Here is an 11,598-nt window from a genome sequence, read left to right as displayed (position 1 = left end):
TGCAGGGGTTCTGGGTCAGGTTACCATGATGCACTCTCACCCATTCTCTGCCCCCATTTTCTGCATTTATTCTTACTTCCAGACACCAAGTAACAAGTACAAGATGTAGTTTCTCTAAGGTGTGAAAGGAGGACAAAAGCTGATAGAAGTGAATGCTAGAAACAACTTATTCTGTCAGTTCAGAATCACACATCCAAGCAGAATCTGATTTAATCTCAGCAGAATGGCAGTGGAGAAATATCTGCTTGAAACAGAACTGAACTCAGAGCTATGTGTAAAAATGAACTCTCAAGCTAATTACACAAGAAGAATCTGGCCATTATAAAAATGGAGTAGAGTCAGTAAAATACGTAAGTCCCAACTATTCATATATAAATATGTTTAGATATCACTTCCCAAGAGAAAATAAATTAAGTGGGACTGTTTAAGGAAATGAGGGGATTTCAATACCAAAGAAAAGATTATCAGTGTGAAGACTGAGAAACCTATAGCCCTGAAAATTGGCTATTTCAGTCTCCTGGAGAAATTTTCAAAAAAAATGTGGTGTCCCTGAAATCAATAAAACTAGAGTAGAAATCCATCAGTAGAAACAATACAAGATAAAAACGAAAATAGATATAATGAAGGACTACAGGGAAATAAGTGCTGTAACAAAGTAAAAGGCAGGAAGGAGCAGAATTAGCACTGCAGAATATCAAATACAGGAATTAATCAACTAGAGATGCTCTTAAATGTGTAAGAAAAGAATGAGATGGAAACAATGAGAGAAAAGACAGATAAGCACAGAGAGTGGAGATCCAATGTAAGAACTAAAGGTTTTTCTAAGGATGATAAAAGAACATTTCTAATAGAATCAATGATCAAGGAAGTTAAGACATTTTTCCTGAGCTAAAAGCATATGCTCACTAGATTTCAGGCAAAACCAGCATAAAGGCAATGCTTAGAAACAACTTAAGAAAAAGATCAATTGAAAGCCTACAGAAAGAAAAATCCTGGTTATAAAACCACTTAAAAAGGAGGATGGCTAAAGACTTCTGGAACAGTAAATATCAAAAGACAATGGAAAACACCTTCAGAATTTGAGACAAAAACCTGTTATAACCTACACTTTGTTTTTAATCAACTAAATTGTCTTTTATGTGTGCAGGTAACAAATATTCAAGAAAATGAAGTATAGCATACACATGCCTTTCTTAGCTCAAAACTGAAAGTCATGGTATAAAAGGATGGGTGATGAGCACTGAATCAGTTAAACTGAACAACTTAATTTGTTTATGAAACTCCAAAACTTTTTAAATAGCTGTACAAGAAAATATTTAACTACAAATGAGTATAAAAGGTAATTATATATAAATATCTGGGTGAGAGAGTAGGGTTGTCAGATAAAATATAGGACAGCCAATTAAGTTTGCATTTCAGATATACAAGAATAATTTTTTAGTGTATGTCCCAAATACTGCATTGGACTTGTACTTAGAAATTATTTGTTTATATGAAATTCAGATTTAACTAAGCATCCTGGGTTTTTACTTGCTAAATCTGGCAACCCTCTGGTGGAAGTCCAGCACAAGAATGTGTGCTACATTTCCAATCTTAAATAGCAGGGACTCATTATGTTTTATTTTTGACTTTAACAACTCAAGAAATAAAAGTCTTAATATATTTTTAACTTAGAAACTGCAACTAATAGAACTATAAAAAGTATCTTACATACAGAGTAGAAAATAAAAGCAAGGAATACTCACTCCCTGTAGCAAAAGACAGGAAAAGAAAAACACATCACAAGAAGATGACCTAAAAAATAACAAGGATCAAGATGAAAAAACCAAATTTATCAAAATAGGTTAAATGACCCATTAAAAAGTTTTGAAAACCCTTGACTGGGTTAAAATTTTACTTATATGCCTCTACAACTGAAAAGATGAAAATGATATTGAGCAATTATTAATTTATTGATATGAAATAGACAAAGGTTTATTAAGCAAACAATATTGACTATGTTTTTAAAAGTGAATTTAAAAAGTCATTAATTAAACCCACTAAAGTGAGTAAAATTACAGAAACCAATAGTTTCCTAACTTTTTACAATCATCAGAACATATGGGTGGAAAAAGTATGGTTTATAGTAACACTGAAATTTCTTAAAAAGGAAGAAAGGTAGAATGAAAATAATGAAAAAACAAAACATTTAATTGAGGAAAATGAAACAGGACTTAAATAGAGTGGTCTCTGAATTTTTTTAGAAGGAATTTTCTAAATTATAGATGTTTCATATTATCAAAATCCCAATGAGATCTGAAACTTAAAAAAGAATTCTAAAATCTTTAAGAAAAACAGACATTAGAGAAGAGCAAAAATAATTATGAGGAAGATAAGTGAGATGGCCTTAACATACAATAAATGATATACTGAGGTGAAGGTAATGCAGAACTTGCTTGTGTATTTAAAAGATGTTCAGAATGCTCAGTCACTGAATGACTCAGAAATAGACAAGTGTATGGATTACATATGTACATATGTATGTATAACATTTAGTATATATGTTTATATACTTTACATATGATAAAGATCTACAAATAGGTTTATTCAGTAAATGGTACTGAGAAAACTATTTAACTCTGGTGAAATTAGGCTTTCGTCTCATGACCAGCATCATATATATATTGATCTAATATGATTAAAGCACTTTTCAAGCTGTGTTCCACGAATACATATATGGCTTCCTGAAGCCTGGTGCATCCGAAACAAAAAAACTATAAATATAACCCCACTTTTATAGTATTCATATACAAGATTAGCAAAAGATTTTTTTTTAAAGGAGGTTCTACTACTTTAACCATAAAATGTTTTAAAATTCACTGAAGTTGTACAGCCCTCCCCATGCCCCCACCCCACATTACACATGCTAATCGTAATGCCCCCTTTCTTTTTCCCCACCCTTATCCCTCCCTTCCCACCCATCCTCCTCAGTCCATTTCCCTTTGGTAACTGTTAGTCCATTCTTGGGTTCTGTGATTGTGCTGCTGTTTTGTTCCTTCAGTTTTTCTTTGTTCTTATACTCCACATATGAGTGAAATCATTTGGTACTTGTCTCTCTCCGCCTGGTTTATTTCACTGAGCATAATACTCTCTAGCTCCATCCATGCTGTTGCAAATGATAGGATTTGTTTTCTTCTTATGGCTGAATAATATTCCATTGTATATATGTACCACATCTTCTTTATCCATTCATCTACTGATGGACTCTTAGGTTGCTTCCATTTCTTGGCTATTGTAAATAGTGCTGCGATAAACATAGGGGTGCATGTGTCTTTTTCAAACTGGGCTGCATTCTTAGGGTGAATTCCTAGAAGTGGAATTCCTGGGTCAAATGGTATTTCTATTTTGAGCATTTTGAGGAAACTCCATACTGCTTTCCACAGTGGAAGATGAGTAGGGATTCTGCAGCATCTTACTATGCTGATGGACAGTGACTGTAATGGGTTTTGTGGGGGGGGATTTGGTGAAGGGGGGAGCCTAGTAAACATAATATTTTTCATGTAATTGTAGATTAATGATACCAAAAGAAAAGACCTAAATTGATACTATGAGAAAAGTATAAAAACCTGCAAAACAAAGAGTTAAAAAAATAAAAGTGATCACCAAGAAAAAAAAATTCACTGAAGTGAGTTTTTATAGAGTTCAAAATATGTATACACAAATGCATTTTTTGAGAGTTAGATGAAATGGAAGAACTCAGAAAAAAATGCCTACCAATTTAACTACATAAAAGTTTTAAAACTGTAAGTTAACATAGAAATCAGACGAGGGAAAATATTTGCCATGATAATGACAAAAGTTATGAACTATTATAAGTTAATTGGGAAGATTGACACTAGTAAAAATTGGCAAAGGATATCAATAGATTAAACAGTGAAATACCACTTTTATTAAGAAAATTTTAATGGCTATTTCCAGCGAGTATGGGACACTTATGTACTACTTACGTTGATGGTAAGTTGATACTTTTTGGAAAAGCTACTTGCCAATCATAAGCCTTAAAATCACTGACACTCTTTCCTATAGTGATTTCATATGTAGGCATATATCTTATGGAAATGGTTATACACTAATAAGGAACTTCTATTTATAAAGAACAGAGATCCACTTAAGCTAGCTCATATAAAAAAGTTATATAACAATCTCACACAAGAAAATATGTAAGGAGAGAAGCTTCAACATGGGTACTTGCTCTAGAAAACTTAAGACAATGAGGCCACTCTTTCAGGAACATGTTACTTTTAGGAGATCTCTAGAGATTCACCTCCTGTTTGCTCACTTGATGTATGCTTATAACTGCTACCACATCCCTGAATATATGTTTTTTCATCTATTGCTCACCACTAACTTGTAATTTCTTTATTCAGATTTCTGAGTAGGAAAAGGTGATTGGCTCAACTTGTCACTACCTCTGGACAAGGCTTTGAGATCGGGCTAAACCCTAGACTGCTGGGAAGCCTTTCAGTTGGCTCACTTTGTATCAGAAGTTCATTCTGGTCCCTTCGGACATGCCTGGAAATGGGGTAATAAGAAATATAGTTGTTAAAGGCTGGTGTTCAAATAGGGCTCCCCAAAAAGGGATGGGTTTGGGCCAAGCATTCTGAACTAACATTAGAACACAAAAATAAATGTTCAAGATATTTATTGTAATATTTTTGTGTTGCCCTTCCCCCCAAATATGGGAAAGGTCAAATATGATGCATCTATATGGTATAATGTTATAAAATCATTAAAACATATTTTCCAAAAATATTTAATGGTAATATGGGTATTAACTGAAAAGTAAGAGATGTAGAACTGTATATGGGCTAAAATTCTATATATATTTATATGGCTATTTCCATGGGATATAGGCAAGTGTATGTGGATCTCTCTGATAGGTGGTATTATGGTTATCTTCATGTTATTCATATTTCCCTGTATTTTTTATTTTTATTGGTCTTATTTTCATAAAAAATAAAAATCACTTTACAAACAACTTATTTGAAATGTTATGGTTACATGCTATTCCATTGTACAGCTGTACCATAATACTGAATTATCTCTTTTTACCAGGGATTTAGACTTTTTATATCATGAACTGCATTGCCGTGTCATTATGAAGTTTCTGTTTTAAGTAATTTTTATAATAATTTTCTATATACAATTATTGGGTTAAAAGATAGGCAGAAGCTATAACTTGTGCAAAGAAATGTAATAATGAAATTACAGGATTATACAGCCAGCTACAAGCAGCTTGATGTTACCGGAGCATAAAGTATAAAAGTGAGAGGAGAGATCAGAGGACGGTCAGGCAATGAAGGACTTCCTGTGCCAAGTGCAATAATTTCTGTTGGTCACGGAGAAACATTACAGAATCTTAAAGCAGCAACACTATCATTTTGAAAAGAAGACTTTAACAGCAGTGGCAGACTGGATATGTTGTAGAGTGAGGAAAAGAGAGTGAGCAGGAATGGAGGTCACAAGTCCATTTAGTAGACAGTTAGGTGGTGTCAGTGTTTTGTTTGTAGGAAGCAATTTTTAACCATTGGGGTTTCTTTTCCCCATATTAGTATGTTCACTAGAGTAAATCTGGAAAACATATTCACTAAAAAAAGGTTACAGGTAGTATGAAAAGCCATTGGAGGGTGTTGAGTGACATGATCTAACTTTAAATTTTAACAGGGTCATTCTGAAGGCTGTATTAAGAATGGACTGGAAGGTAGAGGCTAGAGCCAAAGCAGGGATTCCAGTCAGGAGGTATTGCAGTAATGCCTAAGAAAGATAATGGTGTTGACCTGGAGCTACCAGTGGAGGTGAGAGAAATAACCAAATTTTGGATATATTTTGAGTATGATGAATATAACAGAAGCTAGTTTTAAAATTGGACTTTAGATAGTATATTTTAATAGGTTAAAAGGAGGCCAAATAGTTTACAGACAGTAGGAATTGCTTGTAAAACTTGCAGTTGGGCACATACTGTATCAGGAAAAGTGAAATAGTCTGTTCAGATCAATGACTTCATGGTGGGGTTTCAGCTTTCCCCAAAGGCATATAGGTTTTTTAATCTGGATAATATAAAGCTTAAATTGTGCCACAGGAAAAGGCAAGCCTATATTAGGGAGGAATTGAGAGGCTTTCCAGAGTGATTCTAATCCTAGTCTAGAATAAATTGAAATGGGAGTGGGGGGAGGCAATGAAGGGAAGGAAGTATTTCAAGCACAGTAAGCAAAATCTTAGGAGTAAGTATAGCCTAACGGTTAAGAGGTAGGCTGCCTGAGCTCAAATCAGTTTTTATGAAAACAAGGTGTATTTGTACCTAATACCAACAAACTTTTATAATTCAGTGGGAACTGGGAGTAATGCAGACTCCTCAGCAATCCCAGTAAGCCAAGTACCAGAGTCAGGCAGGTCCTGTCACAAATGCCTACCTACCAAATTCACTGATGAAATCCTAATATCTATCGAATATTGTATTAGGCTTATGCAGAGGCCAAAAAACTGCAATCCCATTCAAAAGTAACACTACAGTGTGTTTTTGTCCATCTCACGTTCTGAAATTTAGAATACAGACTACATGAGCCATGTGTAAAGGTGTCTTTCACAAAAAATTAAAATTAACTGCCAGGTTAATTAGAACTTTTAATTAACATCCTGAAAGTTTTCTGGTGAACAGTGAAAAGCACAGGGGCTGACAGAGCTTAAGAACCTAATGGCGTTTGCCCCAGCATCTGCCTTTTATTGTTGTCATGGGACGGAATAATTGTTAGACCTCTCTGAGCTTAAGTACACTGCAAATTACAGAGGTTGAAATAACAGGAGTCCTAAGGTCCCCTAAATGACCTTATCTTTTCTCTCTCAAATAGTGCAATTCCACATAAAAGTAGTTTTCCTGCAGACCTAGTCAGGGGTATCTTCTCAACAGTTTGATGTCATTTTCACAATCACTTCAAGAAAGGTTCCACTAAGTGCATTCTGTATGAAAGAAAAGTCTCCTCGTAAAGGTTCAAGATTAACACAGACACCAAGTGGAGAGGCCCAGCTGGCAATCTCCCTAAATATTCAGGCACCAAGCGGCAAAAGTGTTTCATGGTACTGGAGACTAGAGGTCATTATACACTCCCATTAGCAAGTGTAAGAGAAGAAAAGTCCAAGAGTCAAAATGGTTACCTGACTTTCCTGGGAAAGCCTGTAGATGCCGAGATTCCCAGATCAGGAACAGCCTCCAAACGGACAAACCCACCCGCTGAGGCAACCGCATGTGCCTGCACGTGCCAGCCGCCTCTCCACGGCTCCACTTCCGGCCTCCCAGTCCTGCCTGGGGCGCATCGGAAGGTGCCTTTATGCCATGACAGTGTTCCTGAGGGAAAGACTCAAGTACTGTTCCTGCCGTAGGAGGCAATTCGAGCCTTCCCGCCTGCCCTATCCTCATACTGAAAAAGGCTGCCTGGGGCGACCTGAGGTTTGGCCTTGATTTCCCCAAGAAGGTGTAAAGGTAGATTCAGGGTACATGGGATGAAAGGATACTTCTTTCACTGTTGCAGAAAGATTCACTCTGAAGGTTTGGTGGCAAGATGTGGAGGCACTTTTGGTTTGACAGTACCCAACTTCTCTGCTAGAAGCAAGCTGATCTGCTCAGAGTTGGGTGTGGTGATTTAAGCAATGTTAGGAAAGAACAAAGGGTTCAAAATATGTCATGGGAAGAGGAAGAGACTGCTGTCTGAGGGAAACAAAAGGGTTTCTAGTCAGGAGTGATGCCTGATAAAGATTAGAGACTTTTAATTATGGTGGCATTGACCTAATAGTTCTCCACTTTTCCTCTACAGTTTGCAATATCTGATTTGTAAATGGGCATTCCAGGGTACAGGTTTTTATCAAACAGATCTAAGAAAAGAAATCAAGGGAAAGAGAATGGAAGAGATTATTTGACATTACATGGACCACGGGTCTCACCTACATAGAAAAAAGAAAAGGAAGGAAAGGTCTATAAACAGGGAGAGACTGGAGTAGTAGTGGTCTTGCAAAATAGATTGTGCTTAGAAAATGCATATTTCACATTGAACTTTCAGAGATAGACCAATCCTAACCAAAGCAGTTTAACTCCACGAAAGAACAAAAAATTGGAAAAGGAAATGTAATCATAGTATACTACGTGTCTTAGTTCAGACATATATATACTGAAAATAGATGAACAAATAATTGAGAGAAACCACACTGATAGCATCATGGGAGGGTGAGAGGGAGTATAAGAGCACCCATCTCCCATAAGAGAATATCAGAAGGTAGTCCCTCAAACTGTCAATCAAGAAACAACAGTATAACATACAGTATTCAGAAATAAGGTGGTAATTACAAGAATCAACTTAAAGTGTTGAAAGTCAACTCCTCTGAGGTCAGAGACTGAAATGGAGTAGGCAACAGTGTAATTATCCAGGGCCTTAATTTGGATCGGTGGTCACAGTATGAAGTTATATATAGTTGGATGACTAGTTCAGATCTTGCACAGTACATGGTGCCAGAAATGTGTTCATTGTAAAAGCTGAAAGAAAAGTCCCAGTGTTTGTCTTCTGTGGGCTCCTTAGTGAGGCACAGATTTCTCTCAAAGCATGTGACATAATTCTATGGCATAACATGATCTGTCAGTCATGTTCTTAAAAACTAATATAACTAAGTATTTTCCTTCTGAGAATTTACAGATTTTATTTATGCTTAAAAAATAGTTGCATTTCTTTACACTAACAATGAACTATTAGAAAAAGAAATTAAGAAAATCCTACTTACAATTGCATAAAAAGAATAAAATACCTAGGAATAAATTTAACCAAGGAGATGAAAGATCTATCTGCACATTGAAAAGTTAAGACATTGATGAAGGAAACTGAAGCAGACACAAATAAATAAGAAGATACTCTGTGCTCATGGATTAGAAGAATATTGTTAAAATGTCCATACAAAAGCAATCTGCAGATTCAATGCAATCCCTATAAAAATTCCAATGGCATTCTTCACAGAAATAAAAAAACATACCAAAAATTTGTATGGAACCACGAAAGACCCCAAATAGCCACAGCAATCTTAAGAACGAAGCTAGAGATAATCACATTTCCTGATTTCAAACTGTTACAAAGCTATAGTAATCAAAACAGTATGGTACTTGCATAAAAAGACACACTGATCAATGGAATAGAATAGGGCACCCAGAAATAAACCCACACATATATGGTCAACTAACTTACTACAAGAAAGCCAAGAACATACAATGGGAAGCAGCAGTCTCTTCAATAAACAGCGTTGGCAAAACTGGACCACTACCTAACAACACATACAAAAATTAACCCAAAATGGATTAAAGACCTGAATTAAGACGTGAAACACTAGAAGTCCTAGAAAATGACATATGTTAAGTTCTTTGACAGTGGTCTTTGTGATGAATTTTTGGATTTAATACCAAAAGCAAAGGCAACAAAAGCAAAAATAACAAGTAGGACCACATTCGGAGTGGTCCTCTTGTTAAGATGCTCTACAAGTTGCTTTCTGTTTATATGAACTTCCATATCAATTACCTTTGTAGAGTTTTGTTCTAATACAACTTCTTTTGTGATGTAAAGGATAAATAAATGAACATAGAATCATTTTTCACATTTATTAACTCATCATAGGGGTTTACTCCAGTATAATTTTTTTCCTTTTGAATAAAGTATAAACTCTCGCAAAATAACCACCTCCATCATTCATTGGGAATGTCTTCAGTAAGAATATTTTTGTGCACATTTAAGTTAAGCATCTTGGCTTAAAAACCCTTAGGGATCCTGATGTAGGTTATAGAAGAAAGAGGAAGTGGTGCACAAGAGTATTAAGACACTTTATTGACTTCTTAATGTTTGGGGTAAAATGATAGACCTATGGCTATGGCTCTCTGTCCACCATAGATTCCACAGTAGTACTTTTAAAAGTGCAGATTTTGAAGAATACATATAATTTGTTAGTTTACCTCCTACTGCAGTTGATAACCCTCTTCGAATCCTAGTCCTCACTCAGCACCAGCACAGCCAGGGATATTATTGGGGGTAGAGACACTGGCTGTCACGGTGGTCCTGGCTATTAATTTAGAGAGTTCAGTCTTTAGAAATACAGTCCCCCTATATTCTCATAAACTCCTGGTTTCTTGTGACCTTCTTATAAGGACTGGAGGTTTGACTTTTATTAAATATCAGCTCTAAGGATATTGGTTGACTCTTCCCTAATACCCACCCACTTCAAAGATCAGATAAATATAAATATGCCATATGTCCCAATTACAAACCAGAGAACAACAACAGCAATGGCTATCAGAATAATGATAGACTTTGACTTGTACACTGAAAAATTCAACTTCAAACCCTTATGGCTTCATCTGGGGGCCTGGTAAAACTCCCTCAAACATTTCTGTACAGTAACACATTTCTTTCCAATATTAATTCAGTCACATCAATTAAATATCTAACAGATGTTCTTTTACATTTCCTATATTCATAGGATTCCTTCCAGCATAAATTCATAGATGTTGTATGAGTTCTGCTCTCTGACTGAAGGTAATCTTGTGTTCATTCCTATCGTAGGACTTCTGCTGAATATGAAGTTTTTGGTGTTGTTTAAGGTTTGAATGCCTGTTGAAGGTTTTCTCACATTCCTTACATTTGAATGGTCTCTCTCCAGTGTGAATTATTTGATGTCGATTCAGAGAGGAGCTCCGGGTAAAGGATTTTCCACAGTTAACACATTCATAAAGATTATCTCCAGAAACGAACCTTGGATTTTTATTACCATCTTCACTCTTACTGGAGGCTTTTCCACATGTATTGCCTTCACAGGCCTTTGCACCAGTATGTATTTTTTGATGCTTAATAAGGTTTGTACGTCGGTTGAATGATCTCCCACATTCACTGCATTTATAGGGTTTCTCTCCTGTGTGAATGACCTGATGACGAATGAGGGATGAACTCCGGCTGAAGGCTTTCTTACACTGATAGCATTCATAGGAATTCACTGTATTACTTCGTGGATGTTGAATATCTGTACTCAGGCTCAAGGCATTCCTACAATCATTATATTCTGAATGTTGCTTACCTACTGAGTCCAAATTAAAGTTGAAATTATTTTTAAACCTGTCACACTTAGAAGACCTCTTTCTCATAGAAATTCTCTGTTGTATATCAAAAATTGAATTAGCTGACTTAACATTAAAGCTTTTCTGATTTTCACAACATTCAAAGTTTCCCTCCTCAGGGTAGACTGTCTTATGAATGAAAGCTTGTTGTGTCAAATTTATGTCCCAGTGTTTCTGGTTCCTATACAACCAGTCATCACCTGTCCTGACATCTAAAGAAGGCTGTCCACTTTTGGTCAATCTTGTCATAATCACTCCATGGGAGGATTCTTCTCCAGAAATTCTCTGCTTTGGAACTGAATCTTGGTTTTCTGAAAATGTCTCTCTGTCTAAACAGAAATAAAAAATTCCATGAACTAGAAGAAGGTCGATTGTTTAATTGTTATTATGGGACTCTAACCCATATTAAAGGTATATGCATACTTTATGGGTCT

The 11,598-nt window shown here is 35.7% G+C and overlaps 1 protein-coding gene across 5 annotated transcripts in view; it reads right to left on the bottom strand.

The window, feature by feature from the left end:
• Nucleotides 1–9,864: 9,864 nt before the first annotated feature.
• Nucleotides 9,865–11,598, bottom strand: part of ZNF215 (zinc finger protein 215) — a 37,517-nt gene continuing 35,783 nt past the window's right edge. For all 5 annotated transcript variants that reach the window (XM_036889732.2, XM_036889723.2, XM_036889716.2 and 2 more), the window contains one exon: nucleotides 9,865–11,493. In XM_036889732.2, the coding sequence (XP_036745627.2) occupies nucleotides 10,553–11,493 (941 nt within the window). In that variant the 3' untranslated portion in view covers nucleotides 9,865–10,552. The remainder of the gene's footprint in view (nucleotides 11,494–11,598) is intronic.

This window comes from Manis pentadactyla, chromosome 9 (assembly GCF_030020395.1).
Source record: "Manis pentadactyla isolate mManPen7 chromosome 9, mManPen7.hap1, whole genome shotgun sequence".
Lineage (NCBI taxonomy): Eukaryota > Metazoa > Chordata > Mammalia > Pholidota > Manidae > Manis > Manis pentadactyla.
Note: the sequence above shows the minus strand (reverse complement) of the source record. Positions and strands in the feature narration are given on the sequence as shown.